Consider the following 14,942-nt stretch of genomic DNA (forward strand, 5'->3'; position numbering starts at 1 on the left):
CCAAGGTGGTGTGGTCCAAGGTGGTGTGGACAAGGTGGTGAGGACCAAGGTGGTGTGGACAAGGTGGTGTGGGCCAAGGTGGTGTGGGCGTGGACCCTCACAGCTCTGTCCAGCCATCTCGTTTCTACTGGCCTTACCTGGGGAGGCTGGGGGAGCGGGACACGGTGTGTCCCCACTGCCCAGGACCTGGCTGCTGGGACAGCAGTGGCAGACTCTGGTTATGGCTCTTGGCCTCTGCGTGTCAGAATTCACACAGCCATCCCTCCATCACCCCAGTCCCTTCAGAAAGAGCTCAAACCTCCCTGCCTGAGCACCCTCTCCTTTCCAGGTGGACTCCAGGCTCGGGGTCAAGGGAGACCAGGTGGTGGCCAAGCGAGGGTAGCCCTAGAGCCCAGGGCCAGGGGAGGCTGTGCCACACGGGCCTGGCGGGGCCCTGCTCCAGTGCTGGCTCTGCTCAACCTCAGGTCCACCAGGCCCACCCTGTCCTCACTGCCCCTGCTCAGGCTTGGACCCCCGTGCCCCAGCTCTGAGCCTGGCCCTCCTGGGGCGTCTGACGGCAGGATCCCGTCTCACCCTGAAAGGCTCCTCACGGTCATCCTGGGGATGGTTACTCCTCACCCAGTGCACTGAGGGCAGGGCTGGCCTGGTCACCCCTACCTTGTGGCACACCACAGCCCGCTGCAGCCTGTGGGCCTCTGCTCCGTCCCTGTGGCCCCAGGCAGGTCTGCCACTGTCCCTGCTGCCCAGAGCAGGACATTGAGGCCACACTTTAGTGTCACCACATGGCTGGTTCTGCTGGGGGCTAAGATAACTGCTGCCATAGGGAGCAAAAGTGGCTTCCCCTGCCTGCGGTCAGCTGTCCAGGCATGAATGCAGGGTGCTCTCAGCCGCTGCAGCGTGTCCGCAAACCTGCCTCACACTCCCACGCCCAAGGAAGCCAGGGTGTCACAGGTGGATGACGAGCCCGAGGGCCCTAATGGGTCCCCTCATCACAGTGGGACAGAGCAGGAGACTGAGGTCCAGAGAGGTCAGCAGCCTGCCTGAGGGCACCAGGGCCTGGGCTCCTGCCTCAGATTCACCCACTGCTCTGGCTCGAAGCTGCGGTGCTCAGGAGCGACGCCACGGCAGCGGGCAAGGTGCAGAGCCTGATCCTGGAGTCTGAGGCCACAGGCACCAGGTGGGCAGGAGGGCATGAGACCACGCTGGCCACCCGCATGCCCCAGGAGCAGCACTCGAGTGTCTACGAAGCCCTGGCGTCCGAGGCCTCACTGTGCTGCCGTGTGAGTCCTCGGGGGGCTTCGGCCATCTGATCAAGGGCGGGACCACCAGGAGGCAGGACGGCCTCCTGACCCCACGGTCGGGAGGGAGGGGCTCTGGCGGCTCTGCAGGGGCCGATGTCCACCTTCTGGGCCACACTGCACGGCAGCCCTGAGAGGCAGGTGTGAGGATGTCCAGACAGCGGAGGGCAGTGTGGACAGAGCACCTCCTGAGAGCTGAGCCCTGGACACTGGCTCTGGGATGTGACAGTCCCTCCCCCCAGCCAGCAGATGCAGTTGCACTGGAGTCCCACAGCCCTCCATAGAGACTGGCGGAGGGGCCTCCAGGGATGGCGCCCAGGCCAGGGGGTGCCCAGCCTGCACTGCAGCAGGTCAGGGGTCAAGGTAGAGACGGGGGAGACGGGGCTCGCACAGGACTGCGCAGAGCGGGGCCTGGGACAGAGGTGGGGCACCTTGGAGAGCCCGGCAGTCTGCAGGGTCAGCCACCGAGCTGGGCACTGCCCTCAGGCCCTGACCCTGGTGAAGCCCAATGTCGGCATGGGCGGCCCCGAGATAAGAGCCCACTGAGGCCCCCCGGCTGCCCACCAGGCGATAAGCGCAGCCTGTGCGGGGCCTGATAGGCCGCGGCCACTGCAGCGGTTGGCCGGTGGCTGCTTATCAGCCCATCACTGCCCACTGCACAGAAATTCGTATCTGCGGGAGCCGATAGGGCGCCTCCAGCCCCGGGGATGCAAATAGTGCAGGAAACACGGGGGCGTAGCCCAGCCCCAAACCACGGCCCACCGCCACCCTGGCCCAGCCTTCCACAGACCGGCCTGCCGCCTGAGGGCTCTGACTGAGCAAGGGGACAGCCAATGCCCACGTGGCTGGGCAGGGAGGTGCTGAGGGCAGTGACGTCCACTAGCCGGCAGCCTGGGCTTGGGGCGCCTGGTGCTCTCAGATACTCCTTCTCCATCCCGCGCGGGGTCTCCTCCAGGACTGGGGGCAACACTGCTGGGGTGCCCGGTGGCCATCGGGGTCCACAGCAGGCAATGCTGGCTGAGGGGATGCAGGGCGGTGGGAGGCCAAGAGGCCCATCTCGCCACCCACTCAGGATGGGGAAACTGAGGGGAAGCCGGGCAGTCTGAGCGCAGGCCTGCTGCCCACCCCTGGCTCCCTCCTATGAGGGGAAAGGTCCGCGTGGGACCCTGGGCTGTGAGACCTGAAGCTCTAGGCGTCCCCTAGAGGTTTCTGCCGGGTCACCCGGCTCTGCCCTGCCTGTCACTGGCTGCTGGGGTGGCAGAGGAGAGCCCTGGGGCCGCTGGCTGCGAGGACCCAGGGCCGCCTTGCCTGGCACCCTGCTCCTGGGCGGCCCCACACCCCATGGGGTGACGCAGTGTGTGGGTCTGGTCTCCACAGGCTGTGGGGCCACCACCCTGGTGTAGCCCCCAGGCCAGCACCCCCGCGCGCCGGCCACCCTGCCCACGTGGGCTGCCATCCATCAGTGCTCTCTGGAGAGCCCACGCGTCCCGTCAGGAGGCCTTCCTGGCCTCGCTAGCCTAGCCCCTGGGCCCCTCTGCCTCAGCAGAACCTTCCCGATGGCCAGCAGGGCCAGCCCTCTCCACGCGCCTTCTCCTCAGGTCGGCAACTGCTCCGGCAGGAGCCATGCACCCAGCCCTGCGTGGGAGGCAGGTCCTCGGCAAACGCCTGCAGCGTGCAGGGCTCCCCTTCTGATGCCCTCCTTGTCCGAGGACCTCACCTCTCGGCCTCCCTCCCTCACCGGCCAGCTCTGCAGGAGGCCTGGAACCCACCACGAAGGTGCTGCTGGGCCCAGTGCTGATTGACCGGGCAGCACCGCCTGGCTGCTGGCCTGTCCTACAGTCACAGGTCTATGGAATCTGCCAGTCCTGGAAGGGGTGGCCACAGGGACGTGTTCAGGACCTCTGAGGTCAGAGCTTGGCTCTGAGTGAGTCGCAGGGCAGGGGTGACGTGACCAGCCCTCGGGGACTTCCAGGCCCAGGCCTGACCCAGTTGGCAGCCAAGCCTGTCCTGGGTGGGGCTGCAGCCACTCAGGGTTGGGGTCCTCCCCTGCCCTACCCAGGGCACTGCAGGCTTGGAACCCAGCCCCTCTGTTGCGAAGCCTGGGCCCAGGTGGCTCTAGACACGCCCTTTTGAGTCCCTTCCTGGGGACAGGGTTTCTGCCACCACCACTTGCTCCTCGTTCCCAGCCAGGTCAGACCTGTCTTCCAGGAATCCTCCAGGTGACTCTCTGCCCCCGTGTGGCTGGGATCCAGACACCACCCGCTACACGGCCAGCTGCACAGGCCCCATGGACCTCCAGAGACTTAAGAACCGGGGGTGGCCCAGCTCCAGAAGCCGGGCCACGGCTGCCCTGGGGACCTGCTGGTTACCTGGCCCACTCCAGGGGCTGGCTGCTGCCGCGGCTGCCTCCTGAGACCGGGCCTCTGGCTCCTGCTCCTCCATCTCCTCAGGGCCTCCTGGGGACGTGGGGGTCGCTGGCTCTGAGGGTGGATTTGTGTCTGCAGAGGGGAAAACACCATCACATCCCTGCCGAGCCAGCCCCTGGGCACCGGGCTGCCCTTCCTGAGGCCGGGAGGGAAACTGAGGCCTCCTGGCTCAAGTTGGAGAGGATGAAGGGGACAGCCAGCGTTCCCTCTGGGCCTTCTGAAACCCCTCACTAACTGCAGCTGCGACTGCCAGTCCAGCTGCTCTGGGTGACTAGAGCAGAGGCCACAGGTGTGCCAGGGCAGAGGCACGAGTGGCCCCCGGCTCCTGGTCTCTGCCGGCAGCGGCCCCTCCACCAGGCCCTGCACCCAATTCCAGCCCAAAGGGCATATTTGCCTTTCCAGCGGGGCCTGATAACCACCGGCCCCCAATCGATGCGCTCCCATAAAGCCCCCCGGTGACGTCACACGCCCAGCAGATTATTAATACCCGAGATAAGGGTGTGATTAACATCAAATAAATCAATCACGCAGTATAAAAGTCCTATTATTTTTGGCTATAAATCAAAGTGGCTGGCATTTGAGCTCCAGCCACCGGGAGGGAGCGCAGGCCCGCCTGAGCGCATAGGCTCCGCGCAGCCTTATCGCGCCCATCGCTGCGTTATCACCGGCCGGTGCCAGGTGCAGCCCTGGCTGTGTTTTCCAGCTCCTTCCCTGGCCCTGGCCCCGCCCCCGCCCCCTGTGCAGCCCCAGCTCCCAAATCAGATAAAGGGCCTGGCTCCCGGAAGGCCGGCCGGGCAAAGTCCACGGCAACCCGCCACATGCCCTTTGGCAGGTCTTGCCCGGCCCTTCCATCAGCACCCAGTGGTGCAGATGGTGACAGAGGCCGGGCAGCCTCCGGTGCTGCGGCTCCCAGATGTGCAGCCCGGGCTTGGGGTGATGTGCACAGCCCTGGGGCCAGGCCCCTCTGCCAGCTCTCCTGGGAGGGGAGTCTAGGTGAGCCCGGGGTGACGAGCCTGACTGGTTACGACTTTGGTGGCTCTGTGACCCCAGGGGCTGCTGCTGGCCAGTGGGGCTGGGGCCAGCCTGCTGGATGCAGTGATCTGGGCTAATGTGGGGGGACTCCGGCCTGTGGCTGTCCTGGGGACCCTGACACCTGGCCTGAGAAGTGCTGAGGTGGGGTTCACAGGGCAAAGGGCCCACTCCTGGCCAGGGATCAAGGTCCGCCTGTGCTCTCCCATCCCTCCTCGGCACCCAGCTCCCGCAGACCACCTCGCACAGGCAGCGCCACACACCCTGGGGTCTCTCTCCGGCCCCGACCCACCTGCGCTCGGGTCATTCGCCCCCTCCCACCCTCCACCTGGCCGGGGTTGTGGCCACATCACCCTGTCAGAGGACAGTGAGGTGATTCAGACTGCAGGGAACCCGGCCTCCCTGGGGGCGCTGTGTCCCCAGGACGGCTTCCTTCTCTGGAGCATGGGGACATGCCCTCCTGGTGCCTCCACCTCAGTGGCCCTTCTTCCTGCTGCCCCTGCCCCTGAGCAGGCTCCTGGGAGTCAGGCTGGTTCACTCCCAGGAGGGTATGGTCTCCTCCAAGTCTGCATCAGCTGGAGCATCACTCCAACCCTGGAACCGCCAGCAGAAGAGCCCAAGGAGAGTCTGGAGGTGCCTGGGGTAGAGGCCAGGAGAATGAAACCAAATCCAGAACTTGGTATGTGGGCGTCTGGCCAGTCCTAAGGGCCCCTAGACAAGTCACTTAACCTCTCTGGGTCTCAATCCTCCTTCTGTGGAGTGGGATGTAGTATGTAGGGGGTCAATAGGAGGTGCTGTGTACTGAGCACCCACTCTGTGCCGAGGCCGAGCAGAGCACTCAGTGAGCCACCCCTCGGCAGACCCCAGGGCCCTCCAAATCCCCATGTCATGGGGTAAGCTGAGGCTGAGAGTGGGTGGCTTTCTCAAGGTCTCTCAGCAGCCCTTGAGAGCCTTCATCTCCCTCTGGCCTCAGTCTCCCCACCCACAGCGCAAGGGCTGGGCTTGAGGCCATGTGCTCACCGTGGGTCCGTTTGTCCTCTCCTGGCTGCCCAGCCCCTCCCTCCTTGGGAGGCCTCTGCCCCGGGGGTGGCTGGACCGCAGACATTGTCGTCAGGCTGAGGCACCCGAGGCCCAGCCAGTGGGTGGGCCTGGGGAGTGGAACACTGCATCTCACCTGTGCTGGGTGGACTCGGGGGCCTGGGCCCCCCTGCGGCCTGGAGCTCTGCTGCTGTGGCCTCCTGCTCTGTGAGGCTGCTCTCCATGGCCTGGGCCTCCTCCTCTCTGGCCTCCATGTCTCCGAGGGAACCTGTGGACACAGCCCAGGGGGTTCAGTGAGGAGAGTGGCCCATCTGGGTGCAGGCACGGGCTCCGTGCCTGGGTAGCGTTGGCCCGGGTTGTGGCCACATCACCCCGGGCAGGGGCCAGCCGCCACTGAGGTCAGAGGTCCCCGAGACCTGTTCCACCTACTCCGTCCGAGCCCCAAACAACTCCCAGGCCTGGGGGTGGCCCTCCTTGCTGTCCTGACCTCCACTGGCAGATGGACTCCACTCTTACCAGGACAGGTCCCTTCCCTCCTGTGCCTCTTCCCACCCGATGGCCCTGCCCCACTGAGCAGAAGCTGTGGGGACGGCCACGGGCCCCTTCTGGTTGGCCTTTGGGGGCCAGCACTCCCATCCCACAGACCCACGCTTCTGGCCCCAAGGCCCCAACACTCATCTGTGGCCTCGGGGAGGGACACCCGCAGAGTGTCCCTCCTACGCCCAGCACCTCCTACGTCCTGCTGTCTCACAGGAGCCCCCGAGGCTGGGGACTCACGCCCAGCAGGGCCCAGCGGAGGAGATGCCCAGAACCCGGGGGGCCCAACCAACCACCGACAGGCATGGGCCAGCCGGGGTGGGGGCAGGGCTGGGCCCTGGGCTCCCTTCCCTAGAGACTGCAGGGGACAGGAGCCCCTCAAAGGGCAGAAGTCATCCCAGGGGACAGGTGCTCAACCCTGAGTGACCATGGGGCCTGAGAGCAGGGTGGGGGTGCAGCCCATGACATCAGGCGGAGGTGTCAACTGTGTGACGGCGAGGACGAGCCCCAACCCTACCTGGCCCTAGGCCCCGGCCTGGATGCCTGTCCATCCCTGAGCTGTCCATCACTGGCCCACACCACTCATCCCCTGGTCATGGAGGAGCTGTGGAGCCTCCTGACTCACAGACACCCACTCAGGGCGGCTGGAAGCCACAGACCCCACCACAGCCAGGCCCCTGCCACCAAAGGAGAGGAGTCAGGAGGGGTCAGGGGCACGGGACCAGGGCAGGGCCAGGGCAGCACCCGCGCTCTGTGCTGGAGAAGCCCGGGGCGTGGGGCTGGCCCGAGGGCGGGCTGTCCTGGAGGCTGAGTTCAGTCCCTGGAGACAGCGAGGGGCAGCTGGGAGGCCACCAGGACTTGCTCCTCTGTGGCTCGGGGCTCCTGACCCTCATCCTGATCCAGTGCCACCCCAGACAATGTGGCCCCAGGTCTGCCCTCGAGAGGGCCTCTCGCTCACAGCTCCTTCCCGGAAGACGTAGCTCATGGAGGGGGACACAGCCAGGCCCACGCCTGGCCACAGTCCAGCACTGCTGCCCACCATGGGTCCCTGATGCTTGTCCAGGTCAGGGGACAGATCTCCAAGGGCTGGGACCCAGGGGCCAGTGTGGCACGCTCCAGGCCGACCCTGAGGCCTGCAGTCCGCAGGAGGGTGGGCAGCTGTTGGGACTCTTCTCTCATAGTAGGTGGATGGGCAACTGTGACCAAGGCTCCACCTTCCTACCTCCCGCTGACCTCGAGGGCCAGCCATGTTCTAGAGTGAGGGGACACACCCTGGGACACTGCCTGGGACTTCCACGCGTTGCAGAGACAGACAACCACGGTGGCCTCACTGGAAACAGCAGCCAATTACAGGAGCACAAGCAGGAAGGGGTGCAGAGAGGGTGCCAGGGGGCTGCTGCCACAGGCCCCGGGCGCAGGCCCCGAGACAGCCCCGGCATGATGCTGACCGCGGAGCCACAGGGGGAGAGCCTCCTCATCCTGGGGCTTAGGGAGCCATGGCGGGTCTCAGGGAGAGCATGGCGAGACCTCTGGACACACTGGCTCGGCCTCCAGGGACTCCTTGGAGCTGCCATCAATGTGCCCACGGGGCAGGCCTGGATGGGCAGTGGGCACACCCCAGAAGGTCCACCTGTGCCCAGGAGGCAGGGCCTGACCTGTGTGGCCCCGCTCAATCAGTGCTGCAGTGGAGGCCAGCAGGGCCAGCCCCGAGCAGACACACCCTCCAGAGGGCCAGAAGGCTCTCGCTGCCCAGGCCCTGGCAGAAGCCCCCAGCCCCTCGAGAGCTGTGTCCCTCCTGTGCACAGCTGTGGGACCTCAGTGCCTCTGTCGCCTGCTCTGCAAATGGGGACCAGGGGGCTTCGGGGACCAGAGCACGGGGCGGAGGGTGTGCATCAGGCACCCCAGCCCTGCCTCGGCCCCCAGGAAGGCAGCCCGACTCGGCGCCCAGCCACGCGGGCCTCAGATGCCCGGGGCGGACTGTGCAGGGTCTTCAATGGGGGAACAAGGGCACTGCTCTGCACAGGGCCCAGGAGACGGGTGTGGGAGAGACCGCCGGCCCCGCACTGAGCCCCCAGTGGGCTGTGGCGTGGCAAACCCTGCCCCCGGCCGTCTCGGCCTCCCGGGAGCTGGAGTCCCAGCTGGCATCGTCCTTCCAGACACACCAGGGCCATGAGAGCTGTCAGGTGGCCAGGGCATCGGCAAACCACAGCTGGATGCTGCTGCCTCCAACAGAGGCCCTGTCCCTCTGGGAACCTTTACGCTATTCAGAGACCCCAATAGCTGGGCCAGGCTAACCCATGGCCAGGCAGGTGGACAGATGCTTACTGGGTCCTTGCTGTGTGACCTCTGGCCAATTACTGTACCTCTCTGTCTCTTTGGTCTCCTGGGCTACAAACGGAAGCCACCCCAGCTGCACTTTGCAGAATGAACGTGCTCCCACCTGCTCAGTGTAGCTCAGGGTGCCTGTGGTAAGGGCTCCGTGAACACCAGCTGTCACTATCGCTACACACTGCCACCCGTGGCCCAGCAGAGCCTGAGGCACGGGAGGCACATGCGGTGTCATTAGGCACCTCCCGTGACCTCCCGCCCCTGCAGCCCCGCGAGGTCACCCAACAGTCTTCATCTCGGATGGGGCAATCAAGGCACAGGGTTTGGTGGACAGATGTCGGGGGAGGTGTGCAATGTGTGGGGGGCCAGAGAGGGTGGCGGAGGAGTGGTGGCAGGGGACACCTGTGGTGGCAGGGAGGGTGGAGGGAAGGCAGGATCCGGAGGCAGTCACACCACCCCAGTTCCACCCCCCAGAGGAGAGCTGAGTCACACCACATCATGGGTGAGCAAACTGAGGCCCGGCAAGGTGACCAGCTTGCTCGTGGTCCTCGGGGAGGATGGGACCTGGGGCACATCTTCAGGCCTGTCCCCAACACTTTCCCAACCTCAGTGCTGCCTGGGGCCACACCCCCTACCCTGAGTGCCACGGGCAGCAAGGCAGACGCTGACCTCATGGCCTGGCTGGGGCCCAAGGCCACACACCTGCCCAGGGGACATCCTGGGGTCATGACAGTGGTCACCAGCAGCTGGGTGGCTGGGTGTGGTCCCCGTGGTGCCCAGAGCCCCTGGTTATCACAGTGAGCAGACGCCCGCGCGCCCATCCGTCCCCTGCTCATGACGCCGGACCGGGATTGGAAATGGAAACATAATAGCTGTTTGATTGGGGTGAGATACTTTGCATATTGGCTCAGCACTGATAGCGGGATTTCATCAACTCCCTGTTTTCATGCTTTAGAACTGCATTAAGGAGACAGCTCCATACGGGGGCTCGTCCCCACTCCCTTCCCAGTCCCCGCTGGCCACCAGACGCGGCCTCCTCCCAGCTTTGGGGGTGGCGTGCAGAAGCCGGTCGCTGGTGGGGAGGAGATGCCCCAGGCTGCAGGGGCCCAGACAGGGTGACCCAGGCTCCCGGGGCCGTCCCCAGGCCCTCCTGGCTACGCGGGGTGGGCAAGTCCCCTGAGAACGGCACCGTGGGCCGGGGCAGTGTGAGAACCAGGGCAGGCTCAGGGGCACTCCTCCCAGCCATGGTGCCGGCTGCTGGGGCCCCGTGGGCTGCCGGGCACAGACCCCTCTGGAAGGTGCGTCCAGGGGCCCCTCACCCCGGTCTTACTCAGCAGGACACAGAGGTGGCAGAGCACCAGCCACGGGCATGGGCAGAGCTGCAGGGGTGGCCTCCTCTCCAGGCTGTGCTCAGCCACGCCCCATCACCCAGTGCCCGAGCACCACTCCCACACTAGGCCTTCCCTGAGCCGCTGGCATGCTGGAGACCCGGCAGTGCCCACACCTGCCCCCAGAAACCCTGTGTGAGGCCTAGCGCAGGGAGCAGGCCCCGCCAGGAGGCTGAGCAGTGGGCATTCCTCCCCAAGCCCCGTGGAAGACTGGGTGAGGCCAGGGAGTGGTCAAGAGCCGGGGTCAGTTCGCCAGGCAGGACCAGGTGCCCAGCCGTGCTCTCAGGACTGCCTCCCTCTGGCTGGGGAGGGGGAGGGTGCGAGGCGGCGGGCGGCCTGGGGAGGGGAGTGGAGGTGGCGGAAAAGACCCCCCCCACACCAGTTGGCACAAGGCCTGCCTCCTCGGCCTGCAGGCCCCGGGCAGCAGGTGGGCAGGCAGGGCACAGCGTGGCCAGGAGGGAGACCCTGGCCTCCAGGCAGAACAGAGCAGGAGATAAGGCCTGATAACAGCAGGAAAATCGCAACAGACCCAGACTTTCCCACTGCCGGGCAGCGGGCACGTCAGGCCGTGGTGGGGCAGAGAGGGGACAGGACAGTCCTGCCCTCCAAGAGGCTGCACAGTTGGGAGCCGAGGGTGGCCGCGACCCAGCCAGGCTTGCGGCTGTGACCAGCCATCCCAGGAGTCCTGTGTCAAAAAGCAGACCCGAGAGTTGGGCGTAAAGCATGACCTCTGGGCTTCAGTGGACTCCAGGACCTCTGAAGAGTGGCCTCTTCCCAGGCCACCTGGTCAGGAGGCCTCAGCCCAGCTGACGCTCACAGGCAGGGAAGCTTGGCTCCGGCACCCAGCGAGGTACACGCCTCGCCTCTCAGGAGGTGGCTCCCACCCCACACGCCATGCCCCCGGCGGCTCAGGTGATGCCCGAGACCAAAGATCCATGGACAGGGCACATTCAGGAGCGCTGGGCAAGCCCTTGGGCACAGCCCCCGCCAGGCCTGTGTCCCTGGCCCTCGCAGGCCCACACTGCCCACCAGCAAGAGGCTCGGCAGACACCCAGGGGCTGGGCTCCTGCGCTGGAGCCCGCTCCCACCCCGATACCCCGAAGGTGCCCTCAGCAAGTGCCCACCCTGAGCCTCCCCGTGGGGCATCTGTCACTGCTGCCCAAACCAGTGTCCCACCACCATCCCATCTGCTGGGTTAAAGCTGAACCCGCCCCAGGGCCCAGCTGTGTCCCCAGGGTCCAGGCCTGTCCCCAGGGACTCGGCTCAGCATGGCCTCCCTGGGCCCAGCGAAGTGCTGGGTAAGCCCCGACGGATGAGTGCCCAGCCTGTCGCAGAACCAGCCCTGAGTGGGCCCAGGGTCATGGCAAGCTGGGGCCATCGCCTCCGAGCTGGATGGCCTCCCTCCCTGCCCTAGTGAGTCTGAGCAGGGGACACACGGCCCATCAGCTTGACCCTCTCTACCCCACCGAGAACCTCACAGAGGGTACTCCATGCCCCCGGCGACTGGAACTCAGTGCTGCAGGCTCCTTGGGTGGCAGTGCCTGGAGCCTGTCCCCTCAGGTGGTTAGGGCCCCCTTGTGCAGTGGACAGCTACTGTTGGGGGTGAGCTCCAGAAAGGCCAACCCAGTGTGCATGGCCTCGGCGCAACCTGCCCCGGAGGCAGGCCCTGGGCCTCGGCCAGGCCTGGAGGGTCCCTGGGCAATCCTGGGGCAACCTCAGCAAGACTCAGGTCTCAACAGAGCCAAGCAGGCCCGGCTCTGAGCTCCAGGACCCACATTCTACTGAGCTGGGCTGCTGGGACGGACCTCAGCCTTCGAGACTCGCCGTGTCCTGTCGATGAGAGGCACTCTCCTCGGGACGCAGGCTTTAAAGGCCTGAGCTGGGGAGTGCGCGGGCAGCAGGTGCAGCCCAGGTGAGACGCAGGTGCCCAGGCTCAGGCTCGCGTGGAGCAGCACACCCCGCCCTGGGACCAAGCTGGCCAGTGCGTCCGTATGACATCACCTGCCTTTCTTTGCTGATTTTCACTGACCCAGGATTTGACGGGGCCGGCGCCTTGTGCCTGTGGCACCCATGGGCTCCTGACCCGCCGGGCGCAGGCTGCTCCGGCACTCCCGTTCCTCTCTGGACACCCCTCCCTCCGTGCCCACCTTCAACCCCTTCTTGGAGATGAGCTGGGATCTAAAGGAGGAAGTCAGTGGGTCTAACTTGCTGGGACATGGCCACTCAGGGTTTCTGGCTGGCCCTGTCCTCTGGGGGCCTCTCCGGCTCTTGGAGCGGAGAGGACATCCTGACCGAGGCAGGTTCTGGCTCTCATGCAGCTCACCTCGGGGCACCCTACTTTGCAGACAGGGAAACAGAGGCAGAGAGGCCTCTCAGCTAGCAGAGTGGGAAGCCCACCCCGCCCTGCCCTTCAGACTGCCCTTCAGACGACCTTGCAGAGTTGCCATGAAGAGGGGACAGCGAGGCCTGAGGAGCTCAGGAAGGCCTCGGCCTGGCCACTCACAACGGCAGCAGGCTGAGGTGAGGGGACAGGTCCAGCCCAGACGAGGAATGGGGGACATGGACCTCAGCACCACACGGGCAGCACTGTGTGCAGGATGAAGAGCAGGTGGCCTGAGGGCTTCCTGGAGGAGGTGGCATTCAAGCTGTGGCTGAGAAGAGCCCAGGAAGGGTGTCTAGGCAGAGAGCGCTGTCAGGGAAGGCCTGAGGTTGGAAGAGCGGCATGGGGTGGGGAGGCTGGGCTGGGGCCTATTCTCCCAGCAGAACGCCGCTTCTCCTGGGTCCTCTCTCTGCCCCAAGCCTGCCCCTCTCTCAGGCCAGGGCCAGCAGGCTGGGCCCTCGCTCAGTCCCCAGGGCAGGAGCTGGGCGGGGCTGCACTGAGGAAGGCGGGCTGCGGAGGAGGGCAAAGCGGCCTGAGAAGGCCCAGCCCCTGCCCAGGAGCTTGGTTTCAGCCGAGCTGCTGCGGCTGCCAAGTCCGCATCCCCTCGGCGCGGCCTGCGCTCACTCAACATTCATCACGGCTGAACTCGGAAACTTTATCAACGCTGAGGGTTGGCGCCATCTCTGGGCCCGGCCACTCCCGGCCTCTGATGGGCCCGATAGCCGCTGATAGATTACACGAGATTGTTTCATTCTGGAGGACGGATTACGGATGCTGGGGGCGGGGCGGGCCGTGTGGGGCCGCGTGGGAGCTGCAGCCCAGGGCTGTTGACGCACTTGGGTAAGTGTGGCCCTGACCGGCTGTGGACAGTCCGGCCACGTGCCAGGCAGGGGCGGCCGAGGCCACGCAGGGCACGAGTTCGAAGCATCCTGGGAGCAAGAGAGGAGGAACGGATCCGGCGGCCGCAGTGCAGTCCTCTCCAGATGGGCTGTCAGGGCCCGGTGACAAGGCTGAGGCCTGACTAATGGAGCCGTCGCTGCAGCCACTGGTCAGATGGATGGAGGCAGAAGGCTGCCCAGCACAGGGCAGCTGCGGCGTGACAGGCCCTCTGGCCCACGAGGGGTGGCCCCAGGCCTGCTGCTCCCACCGTGCCCAGGGCCCTCCCAGCTGCCCCCTCACCACCCACTTTACCGACCTGTGAGGCCCAGTGGCCTGTGCTGGTCATTGGGGCACACTCACACGTTCCAAGCTGATCTCCTCCCCTGCAGCCCCTCTTTGAGGACGCCCTGCCCCCACTCGTGGCCTCCATGCTATCAGCACCAGCGACAGGGACTCCATGGTCCACACCACAGCCCTTCATGGAATTAGGGGATAGGGATTCTCCTCCCCACCAGGCCGGGATCCCGGAGGTCACAGGAGTCCCTGATGGGGTCTCTGGCCAGGACTCTGGGCCACCTTCTACAAAGAAGCCACCAAGGAGGGCAAAGTGGACTTAGGATGCAGAGCCACGCTCTCCTCACAGTCTCTGGAAATGGGAACTCGGGAAGACCCAGGTTTCTCCAGTGTGGCCACAGAGAAAGGGACCCAGGAGAACCTGCTGGCTCACCCCAGGTGTGAGTGGGGAGACCACGGCCACCGGGGGCAGGTGCTCAGAAACCATCCTGGGGACAGAATAGATGCCTTTCCCATTTACAGATGCCTAACAGAGGCTTGGAGGATGGACACCCCATCCCCACGTCCCGACCTTGGGCCAAGCAAGGTTGTGCGTGAGTCACAGTTGGAGGGCTGGGGTCAGGGAACAGCATGCCCAGGGCCTGTAGGGAGCCTGGAGGCCAGGGTGGGCCAAGGGGGCTGGCTGGGGTCGTCCCTACCCATTCTAGGAGCTCAGTGTCCCCTCTGACAGCTGTCAGATCTTGGGTCCTCCGTGTCCTGGTCCCCCTGATTCAGGTGTGAGGGTCTGGACTCTGACATTGTGCCAGGCAAAAGGCCAGCCCTGGCACTGAGGCCTTGAAAAAGCTGAGCCTGGGGGCATTCCCACCAGCGGCAGGGCCTAGGGTGGACACAGTGTCCCGCACTTTAGGGGAGGCCCCGCCCGCTCCATGGAGGCCCACTCCACAGCAGCTCAGCCAATCCCTGGGCCTCGCTCCTACTCATTTGCATGCCCCATTTCTACTGGCTGCTAGAGGGTGGGTGAGAACGGACCCTGAGGGCAAGGGGTCCGGCCTGAGGGGCGGGGCTTCGGTGGGGGCGGGGCTCCCGGCTGCCGCCCTGTGGCTGGAGCAGGCCGCTGGGACTCAGCCTTAGGCTGCTGCGCTGGGGTGTGTCCTGGAAGTGGGGGGTTTTGAGTGACCTTCCCAGGTGTCAGGCTGCGTGGGGAGCGATGTTCCTGTGCAGGCTCTCCGCTGCCCTATGGATGAGTGGAGGGGAGATGCTCCCTGGGTCGCAGGGACTGGGCCCTATTCCGAGGCTCGCTCGTTCCCCGGGGCAGGGCTTTCTGCGGCCACTCGCTATCTCCAGC

The 14,942-nt window shown here is 65.8% G+C and overlaps 1 protein-coding gene across 1 annotated transcript in view; it reads right to left on the reverse strand.

The window, feature by feature from the left end:
- The window catches only part of Zfpm1 (zinc finger protein, FOG family member 1), a 33,290-nt gene extending 25,920 nt beyond the window's left edge, over positions 1-7,370 (reverse strand). The window contains exons 1-5 of the mRNA XM_048792401.1: positions 7,287-7,370; positions 6,569-6,686; positions 5,928-6,059; positions 3,668-3,796; positions 2,089-2,315 (exon numbers count right to left, since the gene is read on the reverse strand). Of these exons, the coding sequence (XP_048648358.1) occupies positions 2,089-2,315; positions 3,668-3,796; positions 5,928-6,059; positions 6,569-6,686; positions 7,287-7,370 (690 nt within the window). The remainder of the gene's footprint in view (positions 1-2,088; positions 2,316-3,667; positions 3,797-5,927; positions 6,060-6,568; positions 6,687-7,286) is intronic.
- Between the last annotated feature and the right edge of the window lie 7,572 nt (positions 7,371-14,942).

The sequence above is a fragment of the Marmota marmota genome, unplaced genomic scaffold (genome assembly GCF_001458135.2).
Source record: "Marmota marmota marmota unplaced genomic scaffold, marMar, whole genome shotgun sequence".
NCBI lineage: Eukaryota > Metazoa > Chordata > Mammalia > Rodentia > Sciuridae > Marmota > Marmota marmota.